We start from the raw sequence: 26,019 nt of genomic DNA, 5'->3' as shown, positions 1-26,019 counted from the left end.
GTAAGTATCCAAACTAACCCTAAATGGATCACTCTGAACTAAAGATGAATTCATTTTTAAAACTTTGAAAACCGTCAGGCTGCATCTCCCTCCCCCCTTGGCTGCAAGACAGCTCCCCTTCTTGCTGGTCCCTTTCTGGATGTAGGTAAGCAACACAGGCACACAGCCAGGGTGGCCGGGAATCCACGTAGGCTTACCTGCTGGCTGTGTCCAGTCCCACCAAGTCCCTCTTCTCAAATGGGATGCAGAGGAGGAGGATATTGTCCCCAAAATTGTTGGTGGCCCTGTCCAGGTGCTCGGACTCGAGCATGATGAAGAGCGACTTGATGAAGTCCTTGATCCTCTTCTCCACCGTCCCACAGTCCTCGTAGATGGGGTACAAGGCCACATCAGTGTGCAGCTGCTCGGCGAGCTCGCCCTTCAGCACAAAGATGAAGAGCCACGAATCGTCCTGTGTGTTGCCACACAGCTCCTCTGCACAGGGAGCTCCTCGATCTGCAGCCAGTCCTTGGCCAAGCGGTCAGTGATGGTGACGAGACCCATGACCCTTCGGTGGGTCTGGAAGTCTCCCCACTCGTTCTTGTGTGGGTAGTGGTAACTGTAGCGGATGCAGAATGACTGCTGGAAGCCGCACAGCCTGACCTGGCTCACTGAGGAGATCTGTTTATAGATACATAAGAGATTCTCCTCCAAGATAATCCCCACGTGCTGGACCACCATGGGGAGAGTCTGGTGGTCCTCAGCACACTGCACGTAGTCAGCAATGCTCATGTTGCAGGCCCTGCCAAGAGGGGAGAGGAGACTAAGGTGCACGCTCTGCTGTGGGCTGCAGGCCCCTCTGGGATGCGGTGACCTGTGTGTACCAGCCAGAAGGCAAGGGAAGCCCAAGCAAACCTGGGGGTACAGTCTGTCCTCAGAGTCTGCACACGGCTACCATAGCTAGGATCACATTATCCTGCTATTAGTCTAGGCTTCCAGCCCCTGCAGAAAAGGGTCATTTCTTGTTTTCTGTTTCCAACATCTAGCCAGGCCCTGATGCTCAAAAATGCTGAATAAATGAATGAACAAAGGAACTGCTTCCCCACCCCTCAGCAGAATATAATGAAAAGAACCACAGTGGGATCGAAAGGTCTGGATTTCAACTCCAATTTACTTGAACTCCTATGCTGCAAAATAATGGATAAGAAAACTCGCCCTGGGGAGGAGGGTACAGTTCAGTGGTAGAGCACATACTTAGCATGCACGAGGTCCTGGGTTCAATCCCAAGTATCTCCATTAAAAAAAATGAAACAAAAAATAAACTTAATTACCCCATAAAAATTAATTAAAAATTGAAAAGAAAAAACATTGCAATTAACACAACATTGTAAACTTGACTATACAAAGCAAAACAAAAAAACAAACCTTGCCTTACAAGAATATATCTAGATCAAGGCATATTGCAAATGCAAAATGCCTAGGTTACCACCTGCATAAAAGGGGGGACTGTACAAATTTACTAATCCCTCCTTTATGAGCTGTATTTACTTTGGGAGGTTTTATGACCCTGAGAGTTAATTTTCACAGATGAAAAAAGAAAACATTAGCTGATTCTCAGTACTGCTGAAGAATTAGATAACCGTATGAAAGCATCAGATCCACACAGTGTACTCAATAAATGTTTGTTGAATGAATGAATAAACAAGCAAGTGAATGCTGCTCCCTGCCACAATCATAATGGTACTGTCTGGAAATCACAAGCCCATGTCCCACCCGACTCTACACTAACCATGTGGGTGACCTGGGAAGGCCTGTGTGCTTCTCTAAACCCCAGTTTAATCACGAATAGAAATGAGGGTAATAACACAAACCTCAAAGGGTTAGTGAGTCAATAATGAATTGTACCCCAACCTTGCAAGATGGAACCATTAAGGAAAATTGGGCAAAGAGTACATAGGTTGTCTCCGTATCAGCTCTTACAACTGCATGGGAATCTACTTTACATCTCAAAATAGAAATTCTAATTTTTTAAAGAGGCTATTGAGATTAAATGAGCTCACTGTCTTAAAAAAGGAACACACAGTACAAATAGGACAATGCACAGCCCATGAGATACACTCAGTAAACATTCCCACTGAACCTACTGGTCCCTCCAACTCCAGAGCACAAGGATGGGTCATCATGGCCAGAGGCCACTGCACCTGAAGCTAACAAAGCTAATCGTCCCCACTTCTAAGAGCCCCTGCCACCACCCTAGGTCTAATTTTGTATTTGTAACTTTGTTTTCTTTTTCTTAAATAGGAACCCCCAATTGCATAGCATTTATGTCACCAAAACCTGACCACGGAAATCATGAAAGCAGCCCTCCCCAGTGAAACAATAAAATTAAAAGCCATATCCACAAGAACTCTGTGTAATTTTAATGGCAGAAACTTCACCCTGGACTGAGAGGAAGAGGACTGGGGAGGAGGGGGCAATCTGGGGCACACAGACCCAGGGGCCACCTATCCCATGATGGACTTTAGACTCAACCCTCACCCTCCAAGAACTTCAAAATACACATCGACTGCATGCTATGGACAAGGTTTTTTTTTTTTAAAGAAATCCCTGACTCCCTAACAGGTCATGTTTCTACTGAGAAACTAACGACTTATGTGTATATTGTTTCATGAAAACCCTAAAATAATAACATTCCAACTTGACACATGAAGAAATGGAGGAAAAGAGAGGTTTAACACATTGTGCAAGATTAGAGAGAGGCCATGTCAGAGGCTGCATTTAAACCAAAGCCCCTGCTCCAGTGCTTATACCAAAAAGTTTGACATACTGTCCCCCTCCTGTTCCCTCCCTGCAATAAGTCTCTGAAGTCTTTTCTGCACCACATGGAAAGAACCAAAATCACATCAACTTTCCACAAAGAGCTGTGTCACCCATTGGAGGACGTATCAAAATCTGAAGAGTTAGGGTGGGAGGAGAGATTTGAGTTCTCTGTTTCTCGAAAGGAGACATGGGTTTAAAAGAAACCAAAAAGCACTTATCTAGTCCAAGCTCTCACTGTGCAGAGAAGGAAATGGAGTCTCAGAAGAGATGAGGAAAGGGACTTATTAACAAATATTGCCTCAGTACAGCACCAAGCCAGCCCTGAGCGCTGCTGGGGGAGGATCTGGGAGGCCCAGGAGAATGAGTGTTAGAAAAAAGGAAGGAGAAAAACTATATAAAGCCCTGTCTCTACACCGCCATACCATGAAGTTCCATCAAATGATCCACTACAGGTGCAGCCAACATTAAGGTGGGCTAAGCGTAGGTTACAGAAACCCAGAAGTCTAAATCGTACTGGAAATTCCAAACTTTACTATGCTTTTTCCCAGTTCAAGCATGAGCTCAGTGGGAGCTCCATGCCAGGCACTACATGAGGCCTGGAGTTCTCCCAAATACAGATCTCTATGAACACGTGTGCAAACCACATGCAGGCCCACCAGAAGAAAAACACCTACAGATAAGATGGAATTAGTGAAAGTGAAGGCAGCCAACCAGCATATATTACTAGCAAAAGGATGCTGCTAGAAATACTCATGGACATAGCAAACTGTGGTCAGGAGGTGGGAAAGGGAGGAGGGACAGATTAGGAGTTTAGGATTAACAGATACACGTAACTATATATAAAATAAATAAATGACAAGGACCTACTATATAACACAGGGAACTATATTCAGTTTCTTGTAATGAGTTGTACTACAAACACTCTGAAAATTATACGTGTACATATGCATAAATATAACTGAATCACTGCTGTACTTCTGAAACTAACATTGTAAATTGACTACACTTCAATAAAAAGTAAGAACTTAAGAAATAAATAAATAAATAAAAATAAAAGCAACACCATTAAAAAAATTAAAAGAACTCTGTAATCTCCTTAGCTGTAGGAGGGAGAGAACACTGGTTGCAAGCACCAAGTCCACTGGATCACTCCAGCACTGGCTGTCATTCTTTCTGACCATCAGGGAGGCACTTGGCTTCACTGAGGTTAGTTTTCTCTTCTGTGAAAGTCTACAGTCACAACTAATGTATATAATCTCATCATTCACAGACCCAACAATTAGTAAGGACTTCCCATGGGCCACGCTCTACAGAGATAAAAAGATAGGGTCCCAGATATACTCATGGATAGAAAAAGTTTATGTCATAAAGACATTAATTCTCCCCATTCTAATATATAGATTCAATGCAAATCTGATTAGAATTCCCCCCAGATTTTTCATGGAATGTAACAAGTTAATTTATGCTCAGGAACAGCCAAGAAACTTCTTTAGAACTGGGGAGGGATGGATGGGTCATTCATTTCCACGGCTCTTTTTGGAGCAATGAAAACATTCTGGAATAATGATGGTTGCACCACTGTGAATATGCTAAAAGCCGCCAAATTGTACCATTTAAATGGGTGGACTTCATGGTGTGTGAACAAAATTGCAATGAAACTGTTATATGAAAAAAAAATTCCTGACAACTATTTTTCCCTCTATACTAGTAGTATGCCCCACAATTTAAGAAAAACATAAAACCAAAACCGAACAAAAATTTTCCAAGAGATCTTTAAGACTGCAATATTCTTGGGTCTCCAATGCCTCTGGTGGTGCTGCTCCTGTTAACAAACACTAGATGAGCTGGGCTAGTTAGGGACTGTGACTATCTTTTTAAAATTGACAGTCATATGTTTCACCGAAGGAGGGAAGAGAATGATGGATGTCTCATTCCTCATGCCCTCAGCTCATTTTTAACTGAACCAAGCCCTGCTTTCAACACTGTAATACCTCTCGCTATAAAAACACATGATATTGGAGTTTAGAAACAAGATGGAGGAGTGGAAGAATGCTCGTAGCTCACTGTCTCCAACAAATACCCAAAAACTCACATCTACGGACCCACTCAGCCAACCAGAGCACCTGCTGAATGCAGACAGAACATCACCTTCTTTGAAAGACAAAGAAGTGAAAAAATCTGTTTTGTTCCTGCATAGGCTTTAGGTAGATACATAAATACACTCCTTAAGGACCACAATAGATAACTGATAATCCTTAAGTCACAGTGCCAGAAAGATATGAGCAATATGAAGCAGCAGAGGAACCACTCCCAATTAAAAGAGAAAGAGAAATCCCCTGAAAGCACAATCAAGGAAATAGATATTGACGGCCTACTAGATCAAGATTTCAAAGAAAGGAGTGTTCAAAGTACTGAAGGAACTAAAAGAGTTAGTGTTTAGAGATATAAAATATGTCAAAAATGAAATAGAAGCTATAAAGAAGAACCAAGTAGAATTGTTAAACTCATTGGCTGAAATGAGAAGGGATCTAAAAGCTGTACATAGCAGGCTAGATTATGCAGAGGAATGAATAAGTGACCTAGAAGACAGGACAACAGAAACCACCCAATCAGAACAGCTGAGAGAAAAACAAATAAAAAACAATGAAAACAATAAAGGGACATATGGGAAAATACAAAGCACACTAATCTATGCATAATAGAGTTTCCAGAAGGGGAAGAAAGAACAAACGGGATTGAAAAGGTATTTCAAGAAACCATGACTGAAAACTTCCCAAACCTAAAGAAGGAATCAGATATCCAAGTACAGGAGGCTCAGAGGGTCCCAAACAGGAAGAACTCAAACAGACTCACACCAAGACACATCCTAATCAAGATGGCCAGAGTCAAGGATAAAGAAATGATCCTAAAGGCAGAAAGAGAAAAAAGAAAAGTGTTATAAGGGAACCTCCATAAGGCTCTCAGTTGATTTCTCTACACAAACACTACAGGACAGAAGGGAGTGGAAAGTTATATTCAACGTCCTGAATGAAAAAATATGCAGCCTAAGATACTCTATCCAGCAAGGCTATCCTTTAGAATAGAGAGATAAAGAACTTCACAGACGAGCAAAAACTAAGAGTTTAACAACACTAAACCCATGCTAAAAGAAATATTGACAGGTCTGCTCTAAATAGAAAAGAAGCAGGATGCTACAAAAATGAGAAACTCAGAACTGGAAAGGAGATGACTGCCATGAATTACAAATAGAATAAATACAAAATTGTAAAAGAAGACATCTAAATCATTAAGAGAGGGAAGCAAGAAAACATACAGTATTTTGTTTTTCATTCTTCTTTAAAATAGAAAAATTGTGTTCTCGGTAGGATGGGTTTGACCTAATATTACTATCTGTTTAGTACAAACATTTACAGTAATAGGTTAATAGACTTACAAAAAAGGGTAACCACAAGCCAAAAGCTTACAAGTGAGTCAAGCAAACTAAATGAAATCCAAGATAATACACAGGAAACTTACCAAATCACAAAAGGAAGAAGAAAGGAACAAAGAGAAAATACCAAATCAACTGCAAAAATAAGTTGAAAATGGCAATAAATACTCATCTATCATTAATTACTCTAAATGTTAATGGACTAAATGCTCCAGTCAAAAGACGTAGAGTGGCAGACTGGATAATAAAGCAAGAACCTTCAATATGCTATATATAAGAGACACACTTTTGGGAGAAGGACACATATAGATTGAGAGTGAAAGGATGGAAAGGATATTCCATGCAAATGGAAAAGCCAAAAAAAGCAGGTGTTGCAGTACTGATTTCAGACAAAATAGACTTTAAAACAAAGGCCATAAAGAAAGATAAAAAGGACATATTATAATGATTAAAGGAGTAATACAAGATGAGGATATTACAATCATTAATATATATGCACCCAACATAGGAGTACCTAAGTACATAAAACAACTACTAACAGAGATAAAGAAGGAAACTGATGGGAATACAATCATTGTTGGAATATTTTAACACCACATTAACATCACTAGACATATCTTCCAGAAAGAAAATAAAGAAGGCAACAGAGAAATTAAATGATACAATAGAAAAATTAGATTTGGTGGGTATTTTCAGAGCACTGCACTCCCCAAAAATAGGATATACATTCTTTTCAAGTTCACATGGAATATTTTCTAGGATTCATCATGTACTTGGGCACAAAAGAAGCCTCAAAAATTTTAAGAAGATAGTAATTATCTCAAGCAACTTTACTGACCACAATGCCATGAAACTATAAATCAACTACAGAGAAACAAAGAAGAAAAAAAGGAAAGCAAGGAAATTAAACAACATGCTATTAAAAAACCAATGGGTCAATGAGGAAATCAAAGCTGAAATTAAAAAATACCTTGAGACAAATGAAAATGAAAACACAAACACACAAAACTTATGGGATGCAGCAATGTCAATGCTAAGAGGGAAATTTACAGCAATACAGGCCTTCCTCAAAAAAGAAGAACCATCTCAAATAAACAATATAATCCACCAGCTAAAAGAACTAGAAAAAGAAGACCAAAAACACCCAAAAGTCAGCAGAAGGAAGGACATAATAAAGATCAGGGAGGAAATAAATAAAATAGAGATTAAAAAAATTAGAAAAAATCAATCAAACCAAAGGTTGGTTTTTGAAAGAGTAAGTAAAATCGACAAACGTCTGGCCAAACTCACAAAGAAGAAAAAAGAGAGAGCACAAATAAGCAAAATAAGAAAGGAAAATGGAGAAATTACAACCAATAAACATGAAAATACAGAGTATCATACAAGAATATTATGAAAAACTGTATGGAACCAAAATGGATAACCTACAGGAGATGGATAAGTTTCTGGAAACATACAGTCCACCAAGATTGAATCAAAAGAGACTAACCACTTGAACAAACTGGTCACTAGAAATGAAATTGAATTGGCAAAAAAAAAAAAAAAAAAAAAACCTCCCTACAAATAAATGTCCAGGACCGGACAGCTTCACAATGGAATTCTACCAAACATACAAAGAGGAACTAATACCAGTCCTTCTCAAACTCTTTCAGAAGACTGAAAAAGAGGCAATATTCCCAAACTCATTCTGTAAAGCCACCATCACCCTGATACCAAAACCAGGAAATGCCACCACCAAAACAAATAGAATTACAGACCATTATCACTGATTAACATAGATGCAAAAATCCATACCAAAATACTAGCAAATAGAATCCAACAGCACATTAAAAACTGTACACATCATGATCAAGTGGGGTTCATCCCAGGGACACAAGGATGGTTCAACATACGCAAATCAATCAATGTAATACATCACATCAACAAAAGAAAGGAAAAAAAAAGTGATCTTCTCAATAGATGGAGAAAAAGCTTTTGATAAAATTCAACAGCTATTTATGATAAAAACTCTCACCATTGTGGGTATAGAGGGAACATATCTCAACATAATAAAAGCTACAGCCACCATAATACTCAACGGTGAAAAGCTCAAAATCTTCCCTCTAAAATCTGGGACAAGACAAGGCTGGCCACTATCACCACTCCTATTCAATATAGTCTTGGAAGTCCTAGCCACAGCAATCAGGCAAGAGAGAGAAATAAAAGGGACCCAGATTGGAAAAGAAGAGGTAAAAGTGTCACTATATGCATTATGACAAGATACCACATATAGAAAACCCTAAAAGGTCCACACAAAAATTACTAGAAATAATCAAAGAATTCAGCAAGGTAGCAGGTTACAAGATTAACATTCAAAAATCAGTTGCATTTCTTTACACTAATGGTGAATCAACAGAAAAAGAAAGTAAAGAAACAATTCCCTTTAAAATGGCATCCAAAGTAATAAACTATCAGGAGTAAATCTAACTAAGGAGGTGAAAGACTTATTCATGGAAAACTATACAAACACTGATTAAGGAAATTAAAGACTTAAAAAATGGAAAAAATATCCCATGCTCGTGGAGTAGAAGAATCAATACTGTTAAAATGGTCACCCTGCTCAAAGCAATCTACAGATTTAATGCGATCCCTATCAAATTACCCAGGATATATTTCACAGAACTACAACAAATCATAATAAAATTTATATGGAAGCACAAAAGACCTAGAATTGACAAAGCATCACTGAAGAAAAAGAAAGAAGCTGGAGAAATAACCCTCCCAGATTTCAGACAATACTATAGAGTTACAGTAATCAAAACAGCATGATATTGGTACAAAAACAGACATATGGACCAATGGAACAGACTAGAGAGCCCAGAAATGAACCCACAAACTTTTCATTAACTAATCTTTGACAAAGGAGGCAAGAACATATAATGAAACAAAGACAGGCTCTTCAGCAAATGGTGTTGGGAAAACTGGACAGCAGCATGTAAATCACTGAATCTAGAACACTCCCTTACACCATACACAAAAATAAACTCAAAATGGATCAAAGACTTAAACATAAGACAAGATCCAGTAAACCTCCTAGAAGAAAACCTAGGCAAAGCATTATCTCTCATACATCTCAAAATGTTCTCCAAGGGCAGTCTACCCAAGCAATAGAAATAACACAAGAATAAACAAATGGGACCTAAGTAAACTTGCAAGCTCTTGCACAGCACGGGAAACCATAAGCAAAACAAAACAACAACTTACAGAATGGGAGAAAACTTTTGCAAAAGATGGAACTGACAATGGCTTGAACTCCAGAACATATAAGCAGCTCATACGACTTAATATGAAAAAAACAAACAATCCCATCCAAAAATGGGCAGAAGACCTAAACAAGCAATTCTCCAAAGAAGAAATACAAATGATCATTAGGCACATGAAAAATGCTCAATATCACTAATTATCAGAGATTTGCAAATCAAAACTGCAGTGAGGTACCACCTCACACCAGTGAGTATGGCTGTCATTCAAAAGTCCACAAATGACAAATGCTGGAGAGGCTGTGGAGAAAAAGGAACCCTCTTACACTGCTGGTGGGAATACAGTTTGGTACAGCCACTTTGGAAAACATATGGAGATTTCTCAAAAGACTAGGAACTGACTTACCATACAACGCAGGAATCCCATTCTTGGGTATATATCCAGAAGGAACCTGACATCAAAAAAACACCTGCACCCCAATGTTCACAGCAGCACTGTTTACAATAGCCAAGACATGGAAACAGCATAAATGTCCATAGAAAGATGACCGGACAAAGAAGATATGATACACCTATAGAATGGAGTACTATTCAGACATGAAAATGAAAATATAATGCCATTTGAAGCAACATGGATGTCCCTGGATAATGTCATTCTAAATGAAGTAAGCCAGAAAGAGAAAGAAAAATACCATATGTTGCTCATATGTGGAATCTTAAAAAAACAAAAAAACAAAAAACAAATAAACTTAAATGTAAAACAGAAACAGACACACAGACATAGAATGCAAACTTGTCATTGCCAGGGGAGAGGAGGGTGGGAAGGGACAGACTGGGAGTTCAAATTGTGTACATACTGACAGGTATATATAGAATAGGTAAACAAGTTTATACTGCATACCACATGGAAATATATACAAGATCTTGTGGTAGCTCATGGTGGAAAAGGATGTGACAATGAATAAGCATATGATTGAAAAATTGTGCTCTACACTTGTAATTGACACAACATTGTAAACTGAGTATAACTCAATAAAAAATAAAATAAAAGGAATATTAAAATAAATAAAACAGTTGTCCTGGGGTCCCCTACTCCTCCCAATGCCAGAACCCTAGGCTGGGGAGCCTGATGCTGGGCTTATAATTCCCACTCCTGTTGTGACTTATTCTTCACCTTGTGAGTTGCCCACAGTGAGGGATATGGGGTCCACCTATATCATGAGAATGCCCCTCCTACCATCCTGCTGTGGTTCCGTCTCTGTGTTTCCACTGAAGATCTTCTTTTGCTAGGATCCAGTCTTTTTTTTTTTTTCTTGGATGATTGTTTAGCAGTCAGTTGTGGTTTCACTGTAGTCATGAGGAGAGGCAAATAGTGGAAACCTATCAGCTGGCTTTCAGCAGAGTCACTGCAGGCCAGAAGGAACAACCATGATATATTTAAAGTACTCAAAGGAAAAAACCTAGAATCTAGGCCACCTACTCAACAAAGTTATTAATCAGAATTGAAAGAGAATTAAAAAGCATCTCAGATGAGCAAAAACTAAGAGTTCATCATTCCTAAACTGACGTCACAAGAAGTATTAAAAAGTTTTCCTTATGTGAAAAAGAACAAGAAGAAATTATGTGAAGAGGGAAATCCCACTTGAAAGGCAAAAATGGAGCAATGGCTGTGAATCAAACACTTAAACAAGCTACTACAAAGACTAAGAGACAAAATTTGTAAAAACTATACTTACAATAAACACTTATAGGATGCATATGAAGATGTAAAAAATACAATCAAAAAAGGAGTGGAGAGGGAGTAAAAGAGCAGATCTTTTTTGAACTTATATAACCTTAAATGACAATCACTTTAAAACAATCAGATACTGTAACAAAGCAACTTATATGAACCTCATGGTGTCCATAAATCAAAAACCTACATTACGTATGCAAAAACAAGTGAGAAGCACAAATGTAACAATAAAGAAAATCAACTACCCATAAGGGAAGAGTATGAAAGAAGGACAGAGAAGAACTACAAAAACATGTAGCAAGGTGGCAGGATACAACATTAACATGCAAAAATCAGTTGCATTTTTTACTCTAATGATGAAATAGTAAGAAAAGTAAGTAAAGAAACAATCCCCTTTAAAATCACAACCAATAAATGATAAAATACTTATGAATAAATCTGACCAAGCAGGTGAAAGACTTATACATGGATAACTACAAAATACTGATTAAAGAAATTAAAGATGACTTAAAGAAATGGAAAGAAATTCTATGCTCTTGGATTGGAAGAATCAATATTGTTAAAATGGCCGTACTGTTCACGGCAATCGACCGATTTAATGCAATCCCTATGAAATTACCCAGGACATTTTTCACAGAACTAGAACAAATAATCCTAAGATTCCTATGGACTCATAAAGACCCAAAATTGCCAAATCAATATTGAAGAAAAAGAATAAAGCAGGAGGAATGACCTTCCACAACTTCAGATGAACCTACAGAGATACAATAATCAAAATAGTGTGGTACTGGCATGAAACCAGACATATAGATCAATGGAACAGAACACAGAGCCGAGAAATAAACACAGACCTACAGTAAATTAGTCTTCAGCACAGGAGGCAAGCACACACACTGCAGTAAAGACAGTCTCTTCTGCAAATGGTGCAGGGAAAACTGGATAGCTGCATGCAAATCAATGATGTTAGGACACTCCCCCACACCACACACAAAAACAAATTCAAAATGGCTTAAAGACTTAAATAGAAGACAAGACACTACAAGCCTCTTAGAAGAAAACATAAGCAAACTATTCTCTCACATACTTCTCAGCAATGTTCTCCTAGGGCAGTGTACTCAAGCAATGCAAATAAAAGCAGAAAATAAACAAACGGGACCCAACTGAACTTACAGGCTTTTGCACAGCAAATGAATCCTTAAGCAAACAAAACGGCAACCTACGGGATGGGAGAAAATATCTGCCAATGATGCGACTGACAAAGGCCTAATTTCCTGAGTATACACACAGCCCACACAAATTCATAACACAACACAAGCAACCCAATCCCAAAACGGGCAGAAGATATAAACAAGCATTTCTCCAATGAAGACGTAAGGCCAATGGGCACATGAAAAAATGCTCAATACTTCTCATTATCAGAGAAATGCAAAGCAACACTACAATGAAGTATAACCTCACACCAGTCAGAATGGCCATCATGAATGAGAAATGCTGGAGAGGTTGTGGAGAAAAAGGAAGCCTCCTACACTGTCACTGGGAAATGCAGTCTGGTATAGGCATTATGGAAAACAGCATGGAAATGCCTCAAAAAACTAAAAATAGACTTACCCTATGAATCAGCAATTCCACTTCTGGGTATATATACGGAGGGAACTCCAAATCGAAAAGGGACCTGTCCCCTAATATTCACAGCACCACTATATACAACAGGCAAGACATAGAAGCAACCTATAATGTAGCAACAGATGACAGGATAAAGAAATTGTGGTATATAGATATGCATTGGAATACTACTCTGCCATTAAAAAGGATGAAATAATGCTATTTGCAGCAAGGTGGATGGACCCAGAGAATATCATTCTAAGTGAAGCAAACCAAAAGGGGAAAGAAAAATACCACATGATATCACTCCACATGATATCATGTGGAATCTTAAAGAAAAAGAAGAAAGAAACAAGGACACTATGAATTCATCTACAATACAGAAACAGACTCGTACATATAGTTAACAATCTCATGGTTACCAGGGAAAGGGGGTGGGAAGGGATAAATTTAGGAGTTGGAGACTTACAAATATTAGCCACTATATGTGAAAATAGATTTAAAAAAATGTTTCTTCTCTATAGCACAGAAACTTACATTCAATATCTGGTAATAACCTATACTGAAAAAGCCGCTACTGCCACCACCTGAGGAAGCAAGAGAAGAAAGGAGAGTTACCCTGGGCTAGAGCCCGGTCCTCCACAAGTCCTTGCCCGCTGTTGACGCTGCCCTAGACAGCACTGCACCCTCCTCCCAGGAGCCGGCTGGCATGAATATGTGTCTCCGAACCCGGGGCAGCAGAGGCCGCCCCGAGAACAGGCCCTGGAGGAGATGGCAGCAAGTCCACCTGCTCCCCTTGAGGACAGGCACCCCTCCTCTCAGCCGCCGCCCACTGACTGCACCGCACCAGCCTCCAGGGAGCAGGCCATGGTCTGAGGGCCGGTTGGAGATGTTCCGGGGCCACACCCGCTTTCCCAAACCCGGGAATAAGAGTCAGGGCAGACGAAGGGTTCAGGGAATACTAAGGAGACGGAACAGCACCACGAACCAGGCGGCGGCCTCAGAACCTCCTCAGGGTCCTAACGGGCCTCGTGGCCCGGGACTCAGCTAAGCACCCCTAACCATGCGCCTCCCCAACTGTGCAGCTCAGACAGCACTCACCTGCTCCATGCCCCATCCAGCGCCCCTTCACCTCCTAGGCGGCGGCAGCGGAGGAGACTGTAAGCGTCGGCCCAGACCCCAGGCCTTGCTCCTTTTCAGGGAGCTGCTCCAGGAACAACTGGCTCCCACCTGGCTGCCACACGCTCTGCGCGGGTTCCGCTGTCCGTGCGTCTGTGCGTTTGCGCATGCGCGCCCCTCCCCATCCCACCGGCATCGGGGACTTTTGGCTGGGGCTCCTGCTGTACCGGAAGCGGCGCCTGGGGCCAGGAGGACCTGGGTGGGGCCCTGGGGTGGGGCGGTGGGCTGGGACCCCACCCTTCTGCAGGCACACTCTCCTGCGGGCCTACCCTCCTGCCCGCCACACCGCTGCCCGCCATTCCCCAGATCTCCATCCCCAGTGCCCCCAAACCGCCACCAATGGGGTCCTGGCACTCAAAGCCACGACCGCCCTGGGCCGGGCCACACCCCCAGCCCCACTCCCCTTGCTAGCCTCTCCCTTCCCGATACTATCCTCCCATCCTGGACAGGCCCAGTCTCTCACCAGACCCCGAAGATGGGGCTCCTTCTCCTCACACCGAGGTCCCTGACACATACTCCATCCTGCTAGGTCCTAAATTATGGCCCCTACACCCCACCTTCACCCCTCATGCCTCACCACAGGACCTCCAACATCCCGAAGTGGTCCCCCTCACCCCTCAACTGGGTCAGTTCCTTCTGAGCGGCCCGTCACCTCTCAGCCTGTACCCCCTTTACCGCGGGTTCCCCCCTCACTCCTAGTGCACCCCTCCCTGGAGATGACTCTCTCACCACTCACCCCGTGGTTGGGGTTTGGTAGTCGGGACTCCAGTCCCCACGGTGACTTCCACCAGCGAGGGTTCCGGCCTAGTGTGCACCTGCATAGCTAGTGTCTGAGGCTACAGGGCGAGGCGGGCCGAACTGGAGGCAGATACAATTCCCGCCCTGGTGTCCTGAACCCTGCACGCTGTGCCTCATCTGAGTCTGAGTGTCAGGGTGATCTCTGGCTGCCCGCAACTGGCCTGTGGACCTGGGGTGGCTGATGGTCCTGATGGTGATCCAGACCCCTAGGGCAGAAGCACTGGGAATGCGGACCTGCAGGGATTGGGGAGTTTGGAGGGTGCAGATAAGCCCAGAGATGGAGAGCAGGTAGTTGGCTGTGTGCACAGGGCTGTGTGCATGGATTGGGCTAAGCCCATGTGGGTGCAGGGACATTGTTCATTCACACTGGGCCAAAGGAAAGAGGGATGGGAGCTTTTAAAATGTTCATGTTAGGAAGCCAAGGCTGGAGAACAAAGCAGGCCAAGCCACTGTGGAACCCGCCATGTTGCTCGTCCCTTGCATTAGGGGAGACTGACTGTTGACTGGCCTATGAGATGTCCCTTGCCATGGTATGGTTTACAGGCAATTGAAGGGACTTTGTCTGCAATTTTAATCACCAATAATTGTTACTTTCTCTGCAGGACATCAATTCCACAGTCATGGTGAACCTGGAAGGACTCCTGCCTGAACCCCAGCCTGGGGCAGAGGAGGACCCACCTGTAAACATCCTCTTACCTCTCACCAAAAGGCACTGTAATAGAAAAGAACAGATCTGAATCCATATTAGATCTGTTCCTTTTCCTTTAAACCTGCCTTCTGTTATCTAGGCTTATTCTTGCTTGCTCTGCACCTTTTGTAAAACAATGTTGCCTTTAGCCTGAAATATGCATGAGGGCCTATTCTCAAGGCTCTGACCTTTAAGGATATTAACACTTTTGCCCTCCTATAAAGATAACAAGTTGCAGGATAGAACATAACCTTTGCTTTCTTCGAGGTTTTACAGGGATACCATGATCCAACCCACGTGGACCACTGCAAAGGAGTCCAAGAACAAAGAAATCCTACACCAAGAAGTTTGTAGCAACGAACCACAGCCCAACCCCTTTTCAATAGAAAAGGAACCTGAAGTCTGACATGGGGAAGATGGTTCTCCAGGACGTAGTCTACCATTTTCTTGGTCTATAGCTGTCCACGTGGGTCAGGTCATGGTGCCCCTGCAAAACCTCTGACAAAACAAGTTATTTCCTATTTGGCAAATTATTCTCTTTATATCAGTGCAAAAGTGTTAATATGCTTAAAGGTCAGAGCCTTGAGAACAAGCTCTTTCATTTACCAGACAGGCTAAAGGCAACATTGTTTTACAAAAGGTGCAGAGCCAGCAAGGCTAAGCCTAGAAGACAGGGTACAGGGTTAAAGACAAAAGAACAGATCTAATATGGAGTCAGGTTTGTTCTTTTCTATTAGAGTAACATCTAGTTATATGTTTTAAGTTTACAAGAATAAAGTTTAGCCTTTTCCCATTTAAAATTCTGCAATTCAGGAGCATTAAGTGCACTCATAATGCTGTGAGACCGACACCACTCTTTGGTTTCAGACTATTTCCTTCCGCAAAGTAAAAACTTGTATTCAAAGCACAGCCCACATCCTCCCTCCCCCAGCCCGAGAAAAACCCCAATCCCCTTTCTCTTTCTGTGTCTTTACCTATCCTAGAAGTTCCCTGTTAATGAAATCATATAAAAGGTGGCTTTTTGTGTGTGCCCACATAACTTAAGAGGGGACTGGTGATTTTTTTGTGTGTGTTTACATGAATTAGCATGTTTGTATTTTGAAAGGAAAAATCCAGATGAATTAAAGATAATATGTACAAAATAAAGCCCTTTTAATAACTCTGTGCATCATCTGGGGGTAGGCACTGCTGTTCTAATTATGAAACCAGAGCCAAAAGGGAGATGCTTAGCTCTTCCTGTGGTGAAACAAATCAAACAAAACCAAAGAACAAACAAAGGCCAAGAAAGACAGCTGGAAAGCCAAACCACAACGTGGAAAAAGCTTTCCTCATGACCCAAGGTCAGAGAATGATTTCATATCCCTGTGGGCCAAAAACCTCATGAAACCCAGTGTTCTAAAAAGAAACAGAACACACACACAGGCAGTTCCAATGAGAGGCAGTGCAGGTGGCCAGTGTGCTCGAGATGCTCAACCTCTCAGGTGAGGACACAGGCAGACGGACACACTGTGGAGGCAGCACTGGTCACCATCGCACTGGCAGGTCTTTAGCCTGGTGACAACGTGAGGAGGCATAGGCCCCAGCAGGCCCCTTGGAGGGAAGAGTGAACAGACGCTCCTCTCCGGGGGAACAGTGTGCAGGACGCATCAAAGGGCCACAGGTGCATCACTTCCCCAGCGGTACTGATCCTTAGAGATGATCCCACCATAGTGTTTGCACAACTTTCAAAGATTTTTTTTTTCTTCAGTAACATGAATACCGCATAATATGTCATCAAGGCATTTTCAGAAGTGATCTGCCCTGGGTCCTAAAAATACACACACATGAATACACACATATACACGTAAACATATGCACACATTCGTACAGGAAAGAGACAGACAGGCTGAAACACAGAGAGGCAGAGGGAGAGAGAGAAACAGAGAGAGACAAGACAGACAGAGAAGAACTGAGAGAAAGAGAAAGAATGAACACTGGAGCTGGGAATGTGTGGAAGTCATGCACGTTTTCACAAGTCAGTCTACATGTCAGAACCTGGTCCCAATGTCCATCCACCCTGCAGGGGAGGGTGTGGGGATCACACAAGGATGTGTGCCCAGAAGGCAAACAAGCAGGGAGACACTGTGGGGCAGCTCACCCTAGAGGCCCAGCTGAGACACTGAGCCTGAATTTGAACATGACAGAATGACTTAGGAGGTTGTATGCCAGAGTGGACAATTTCAGAATTGTATTTAATTTCAACCTGGGGACAGGGAGCTGGGAAGCAGGCGACAAGAAGGGTGACTTTCCCCATTCCTCAGGGCAGACCCCAGCCTGTGTAGGGTGTGCTCTGTGCTCTGCCAGCCCTGTGTGTTGTCCTTCATTTGCTAGGTCTGTGCACGAGCTCCCTGTGATCCCAGCCCATGGGTGTGACATATGCAGTGGACATTTATGTGTCTATAGACTTATGCCTTACCTAGGAATCAGGGGCCTGAATGATGCCCTCTGCACTGATGGGGGACTGGGGAGACACTGAAAGGCACGTGGCTTGTCCAGGGTGACAGCACTGCTGACGGGGGAGCCGGGTCTGAACCCAGCTGTGTCCTCAGAGGTGTGTCCAGAGCTGGTGCCCTGGCTGCATCCAGGTCTCCCCAGGGCTAAGGGCTGAGCTGAGTTGGTGTCACTGTGTGTGGACATGGCATGGGGTGGGAAGTGAGACATCGGCAGCCCAGAAATGCCCTTGGGGAGCTTTGTGTCAGGAGGAAGCTTGGGGAAGGGGACCCCAGGAAGTGACCTCACAATAGAGCTCAACAGAACTTGGAAAATAGTTCCAAGTTCCAAGACACAGACTTTGTAGAGGAGCTCCCTACTCAGCTCACTTGGTTGGTAAACAGTGCAACCCAGAGATGTTCTGCTGCATCCCAACACCCAAGGCGCGGCCTGTGGAATGCTTGCAACAAGGGACTGTATCATCGGTGCTGACACTGGGTGAATCTTCACCCCAGGCGCCTCTGGACTTTTGGCCAGAGGGACCCAAAGGTAACACAGGGAGTCCTAGGGAAGGCTTACAGAGGCCGTGCGACCACTCAGATCCCACCTGGGTAGCCCCACAGCCCTTTCCTGGCTGGTGCAGATGGGGCCGTCATGTTGGGGTGGGAGGGTCCTGCCTCAAGCAAGAGCAGGCTGAGGAAGAGTCAGAGGCCTGTGAGGCCGGTCACATCCACAACCCGGGTCCAAGATGGCTGGCTGGGTTGTGGAGAGCCAGGGCAGGGCCCTGCTGCCTGAGGTGGAGCCCATGCCCTCTGGGTGTGTCTCTTCCCTCCCGGGTGACTGAGCTGACCAAGGTCCCAGTCTGATGTGGCAGCAGAGGGTCGAGGGAGCAGAAGCAGGGTGTGGTCCTGGCCAGGCAGGGCTCTCAGACTTCCGGGCCAGGGTGGCCGCTGGTCACTATCATTGCAGAGCCAGACACCACAGGAGCTGGTGGACAAGGACACCCATTCCACATCCCCGAGTGAGGGGCTGGTGCGCCACACTTCTGAGGGCCAGCACAGGCTCCGGGTGGATCTGGACATGGAGGTGTCCCCACTACCACGGCCCATATGTGAACAGGGCAGGCCTCCTGCCCAGACAACACCCAGGCCTCTCACCAGGGTAATGCCCGGGGCTGACGGGCAGCTCAGCACACCCAGCTCCGACCTGGAGCACCGTGCCCTCCTCCCTATGAGTCAAGTGGAGGACCAGGAGCCAACAGAGGCCTAGCCCGAAGGTGAGAAGGGCAGGGCTGGGTGCCTGTGTGTAGGTGAGGGAGGGCCGAGGGCTGGGCCACACAGGGAGGCATCCCCAGAGGCTGCTGTTGGGACCAGAGCAAAGACTGGCTTCAGACCACCTGTCTGGAAGAATTCAGTCACAGAACACATCCTGTGGGCACTTCCTGTGTGACACGTGTCTGAAAAGCTCTGGGAAGTTTTCTGTTCTTGAAAAGGCACATGGAAAGGGATGCACGTGGGGAAATTGTTTTTCTGTCACAGCTTGAGCATTTCCACAAGACTCAAAGCTCTCTCCAAGTCTAACATTTACAGATCCAGAGCAGGCGGGGTACGGGAAGATGCCAGAGACCAATCAAAGGACGATCTGGGCCCACCAGGAGACCCCAAGCTCCGGCTTGCAGCTCCCACTGCTCCTCCAGAAACTACACCTGGAATGCTGGGCAACGGAGAACCAGTTCAGGCATCACCACCCTGTAGGGCTGAGCACCCTCTGCCCCCAGCCACACCTTCTTCTCCAAATTCCCACTGTCAATCCCCTCCCCCACCCAAAGTTGACTTCCCTTCCCTGGAGTTGTTTTCGTTTGGTTTTTCTTTAGTTTCCTTTGTTTCTTTCACATCTTCTATGATATCCTTTATTTTTATGTTTTTAGTTTCTTGCAATAAAATATAGACATTTTCCCTTTTGGACTGTGCAATTCAGGAGGATTAGGTGCATTCACAATGCTGTGCGACCATCACTACTATCTAGTTTCTCACTATTTCTTTCCTCAAAGTAAAATCCTGGATCCAAAGCACACACTCTGCTTCCTTCCTCCCCAGTCCCTGACAACCCCAAGTCCTCTTCCTCTCTGCCTGTTTTTACCTCTCCTGGATATTCCCTATGAGTGAAACCATGTGAAAGGTGGCTTTTTTCTGCCAGCCCACGTGGTTTAAGTGGGGGATGGTGAATTATTTTTGTTTTCACTTGAAATAGCACTTTTCACTTTGCCTCCCCCTAGGAGCTTCCTAAGTAAGAACATACCCGAAACAGGCTCGCACACACATTTTTGTCTGAGGATCTGCTTCCTGGGAAGCTTAGCCTGAGACAATCCCTATAGATCTTAACACAGCACTCACGTATTAACGCTGGCTTTTTGCTTTCTTCTATATATGTGATCTCATCGATGAAGTCACAAGTGATTTTAGGGAAGGAAATACACTTATTGCGTCATCAGTTTTCCTCATCGTCTCCTGAGCAGCACAGAATTTTATATAGGACGGGGAGTGTGAGTCAACTTTTCAGTGCCAAAGTTTTCCATTATATTGCAAGTTTTCATTTCTACCACCTGGAGTTCAGGAAACTAATGAGTTTACTGAAATGCATGTAAAATATGTAAATACTATTCATATAAGGTATGTCATTATTGGAGCCCAAGCTCCTGGTTTTGGATGTACATCATTTTTGTACATATCCACCAAAGGGGAGGTCAGCTGGGAGAAGACAGCCTATACTTTCAGGAGTCAATGACTGAACATAACGTGCAGGCTTATCCTTTTGAACTGGAAGATTGAAGGGTATCTGGCTGTTATTTATAGCAGTTCACAATGTCACTGAGTCAGAGGGACCTCGGGACCATCTGCTGTCTGACCTTCTTCTACCCAGTTGGTAATTTGCAAAGAGGTCAATATAGTCTTAACATTTCAAGTAAGAACGTGAAAACACCTCTTGGTAAACCAGATGAAGAAATAACCAAGTGGAAAAGGGTCTCCCATCAGATTCTATGCCCATTTTCCTGGATCCTCTGTGTGTTAAGATCTCTGTGCTTTGGAGATGGATGACCTGGGCCCCACCTCCATCATCGTTAATTAGTATTAGAAAAGTCACTCCTCTTCCAACCTCAGCTTCCTTATCTGTCAAAGAGGGAAAAAGTAAAGGCACCAACTTCATAAAGGGCTTGTGAGGGATAAAGTAAATGAAGTAATTACTGAGTATTGTGCCCAGTATGGTCTTGGGCACCTCCAACCCCCACTGTCATCATTATCACAGCAGGGACTCTCAGTATGTGCATAAGAAGTGGGGTGTGAGCTACTGGATTGGTTTCCATCTCCCCTGAGGCCTGCCTTGGGGGCAGCATCTGCTTCCCTAGGTTCTAGGGATGAAATTCTCCTGGTTAGCTTGCTCCCAGGAGGCTTGTGTGGTGTGGTCAGGGGTCTGGGGATATGGCAGTGACAGAGGCAGGTGTATGGGACCTGCCCAGTATACTCTGCTCTGGTCATCTTGCTCCCATCTCCCATTCAGACAAGCCTGGAGTCTGCGAACAAAATTCTTCAACTTCCTGCTTATGAAAATGCTAAGGAGGAATGCATAAAGGCTATCGGTCCCTTTAAAGGGACGGCTCCATTGACTGAATATATAAAATTCTGTCAGAGAGTGGGAACAGAAAGTTTTAAGACCAATATGATGTTGCAAGCCATGGCAGGATTGGAATTAGGAAAAACTTTTCAAGGCAAATGTTTTAATTGTGGAAAAATTGATCATACAAAAAAGGAATGAAGAAATACAGAACAAAAGGCTGCACCAGAAAATTTTATGAGAAATAAGAAGGAAAAATCTCCTGGAGTCTGTCCAAGATGTGAAAAAGGAAATCAGTGGGCAAACCAATGTTGGTCTGTGTTGCATAAGGATGGGACAATGCTTCAGGAAAGCTTCAATAGGGACTTGCTCCCAGCCCCGTGACAAAAGGGAGCGTTCCCTGTACATGCCAGTGCAAACAAAGATTACAGCACAATGTCATGGAATTATCCCCAGAAACCGCAGGGAGTGCCTCCATCGATATCCCCTGTTTAAATTCACTTATTCTTATGCCAGGAGAGGAACCATCATTAATAGAAACAGAAATGTATGGACCTCTTCCTCCTGGGACAGTGGGCCTGTTATTAGGAGGATCGAGTTTAACTTCTCAAGGTGTCCGGGTTCATACTGGGGTGACAGATAGTGACTATGCAGGAGAAATTAAGATTATGATGTCATCTACAAAGCCATGAAAAGCAGAAAAAGGAAATAAAACTGCTCAGCTGCCGCTACTGCCATACTACCCTGCAGGTGTCGGCAACAATGTGCGAGGAAACGAAGGATTTGGAAGTACAGGAAAGGTGGGAGTGTTTTCAACCAAAAAGATTCTGGATTCACATCCTGTCTATAATGTGAAAATACAAGAAAAATCTTTCAGAGGCTTAATTGATTCTGAAGCGGACATTTCTATCATTAGTTCTACTCACTGCCGAGTCGATGGCCAACACAGCCAGCAAATATTGATGTTGTGGGTGTTGGGAGAACCCAGGGATTAAAATGTAGCAGTCTGATCCTTGAATGTCGAGGCCCTGATGGTCAGACAGCTAAGATACAACTTTATATTGCTGACTTGCTGATAAATCTATGGGGGAAAGACTTATTAAAACAATGGAAAGCTAAAATTTACATTCCTCTCCCAATCTAGTCAAATAAGCCAAGCAATGATGGCACATCAAGGCTACCTGCCTGCTATAGGATTGGGGAAAATCAATCAAGGAATGTTAAGCCCAATAGAGCCTAAAATAAATAAAAACAAAAGATATCCCATGTTCCTGGATTGGAAGAATCAATATTGTTAAAATGGTCACACTGCCCAAGGCAATCTACAGATTTAATGCAATCCCTATCATATTACCCAGGACATATTTCACAGAACTACAGCAAATCATAATAAAATTTATATGGAAGCACAAAAGACCTAGAATTGACAAAGCATCACTGAAGAAAAAGAAAGAAGCTGGAGTTAAAACCCTCCCAGACTTCAGATAATACTATAGAGCTACAGTATTCAAAACAGCATGGTATTGGTACAAAAACAGACGTATGGACCAATGGAACAGAATAGAGAGCCCAGAAATGAACCCACACACTTTTATTAACTAATCTTCAACAACGGAGGCAAGAACGTACAATGGAACAGACAGCCTCTTCAGCAAATGGTGTTGAGAATACTGGACAACAGCATGTAAAGCAATGAAGCTAGAACACTCCCTTACACCATACACAAAAATAATCTCAAAATGGATCAAAGACTTAAACATAAGACAAGATACAATAAACCTCCTAGAAGAAAACCTAGGCAATGCATTGTCTGACATACATCTCAAAAATATTCTCCTAGGGCAGTCTACCCAAGCAATAGAAATAAAAGCAAGAATAAACAAATGGGACCTAATTAAACCTACAAGCTTCTGCACAGCAAAGGAAAGCATAAGCAAAACAAAATGAAAACCTACGGAATGGCAGAAACTTTTTGCAATGATGAAACCGACAAAAGCTTGATCTCCAGAATATACAAGCAGCTCATACGGCTTAATATAAAAAAAAAAAAAATCCAAAACTCAGCAGAAGACATAAACAACCAATTCTCCAAGGAAGAAATACAAATGATCAATAGACACATGAAAAAATGCTCAATTTCACTAATTATCAGAGAAATGCAAATCAAAACTACAATGAGGTATCACCTCACACCAGCCAGAATGGCCATCATTCAAAAGTCCACAAATGACAAATGTTGGAGAGGCTGCGGAGAAAAGGGAATCCTCCTACACTGCTGGTGGGAATGCAGATTAGTGCGGCCAGTGTGGAAAACAGTATTGAGATTCCTCAAAAGACTAGGAATCGACTTACCATGTGACCAAGGAATCCCACTCCTGGGCGTATATCCAGAAGGAACCCTACTTCGAAAAGAAACTTGCACCCCTATGTTCATAGCAGCACTCTTTACAATAGCCCAGACAGGGAAATAGCCTAAATGCCCATCAACATATGAGTGGATAAAGAAGATGTGGTATATTTATACAATGGAATACTAATCAGCCATAAATAGGACAACATCATGCCATTTGCAGCAATATGGATATTCCTGGAGAATGTCATTCTAAGCGAAGTAATCCAGAAAGAGACAGAAAAATACCATATGAGATCACTCACATGTGGAATCTAAAAAGAAAAGAATAGGACAAATGAGTGTAAATACAGAACAGAAACAGACTCATGAACAAAGAATGCAAACTTCTGGCTGCCAGGAAGGGGCGGTGGGAAGGGATAGACGGGGAGTTTGAAATTTGTAGATACTGACAGGTATATATAGAATAGATAAACAAGAACATACTGTATCGCACAGGGAAATATATACAAGATCTTGTGGTAGCTCACAGTGAAAGAGAATGTGACAATGAATATATGCATGTTCATGTATAACTGAAAAATTGTGCTCTATACTGGAAATTAACACAACATCGTAAATGACTATAACTCAGGAAAATAAAATTTAAAATAAAGAAAGAAGAATCAGATAACTAAATGCTTATCTAGCACACACTGAATTCTGCTTCGGGGAAGGGAGTGGTATTCAGCATTTAATCTGAAATTGTAAATACTCCTGAATAGAAACAAAACACATAGGCTCATGGAAACTCATCTTAGTAGTGAGAAGAATCCAGTTAAGCCTCTTCATTTTACAGGAGGGGAGACTGGGTCCCGGCATCTGTCCATCTGGCAATCAGCAGCAAAACTCTCCTAGTCCTCATGTCTTGCACTATATCAAAAACCAACAGATCTGTACTAGTCCTATATTCATAAAAGTCACTTCTGCATTTTTCCAACAGTAGGTAATCTAAGTGTCTTGCAAAATACTTCCCAAAGAGTCAGGAAATCACACCAGCTTACTGAAATACAAAAATATTTAGTTACATATTAAAACAGCTTGAACTTTATTCTCTCTATTTAAAAAGTGACATGTCAAATCAATGTTTTGATATTTTAAAACCTATTAAGAGTACAGAAAAAAATCAAAATTTTCTTCAATCACAAAAGAGATAAGGTTATTCCCTGAAAATATTTAATGTTGATTGTTCTAAATTAATGGTTCTGGTCATATTCCTACAAATTTAAAAGTTCTAGTGGATGGTTACATGGCAATACGAATTCTGAGTTGTAAAAATACACATTCTATATAAATAAACTTCAAGGTTGTCTGCTTAAGACACTTTACTCCCTATCTTACTAGAATGACATTAATTTCATGAAAACTTCATACTGCACTAACCAAGTCTGTCTGGTCTTCCTCATAAATTCCTGATGTAGGATGAGGCTGCCGCCACAAACTGCCTCAGCTTGAAATTAACACCCAAGGTGAAGCAGCGGATACACATATGTATTCATGATGTCACCTCCTTTCACAGGTCTGGGCCCTTTACTGCCTGAACGGGGGTGAAGTCACCACCCGTGGCAGTGAGGGAAGTGCGGCTCTTCCAGGTCTCACCTGGGCTTCACTGACTGTTTCGCCACAGACTGTCTTCAATGATTCAAAAGCTCTCAAGGTTTTTACACCATGCAATGCTAAATAAAGACATTTCTGCAGACAGAGCCCTTTCTCAGACTTAAACCTTTTTCACGTACACTCAGCAAGGGGGAAAAAGAAACATGACTCTGCAAAATCTCTGAGCCTCACTGCTCACATGAGTAGAACGGCCTCAGCACACGAGGACTCTTCACATTGCAGGGTGACAACAAAACAAAGCCACCCACAGCAACAGGCACTCCCAGAGAGAGGGAGCAGAGGACCGGGGGCTTAGAAAGCTGGAACCTCCTCCCAGAGACAGCAGAGACGATGACGGCAAGGGATAAACACAGTGGGGGGAACACTGACGGGAGGGACCTCAGGTCAGAATCAAGCCCAGGAAAGGGGGAACAGAGACATCTAGACCTGATCTCCTCTATCACATCTCAGGCTGCCTCTTCCCTC

General features: G+C 42.9%; 1 protein-coding gene across 16 annotated transcripts in view; it reads right to left on the bottom strand.

The window, feature by feature from the left end:
• The window catches only part of LOC141576231 (uncharacterized), a 166,607-nt gene that overhangs the window by 114,140 nt on the left and 26,448 nt on the right, over positions 1 to 26,019 (bottom strand). For 7 of the 16 annotated variants that reach the window (XM_074358966.1, XM_074358959.1, XM_074358958.1 and 4 more), the window contains one exon: positions 198 to 418. The exons of the other annotated variants lie outside the window; for them this stretch is intronic. In XM_074358966.1, the coding sequence (XP_074215067.1) occupies positions 198 to 418 (221 nt within the window). The remainder of the gene's footprint in view (positions 1 to 197; positions 419 to 26,019) is intronic. 16 annotated transcript variants of the gene reach the window in all.

This window comes from Camelus bactrianus, chromosome X, assembly GCF_048773025.1.
Source record: "Camelus bactrianus isolate YW-2024 breed Bactrian camel chromosome X, ASM4877302v1, whole genome shotgun sequence".
NCBI classification, from domain to species: domain Eukaryota; kingdom Metazoa; phylum Chordata; class Mammalia; order Artiodactyla; family Camelidae; genus Camelus; species Camelus bactrianus.
This window is presented reverse-complemented; position numbering and strand designations above follow the sequence as displayed.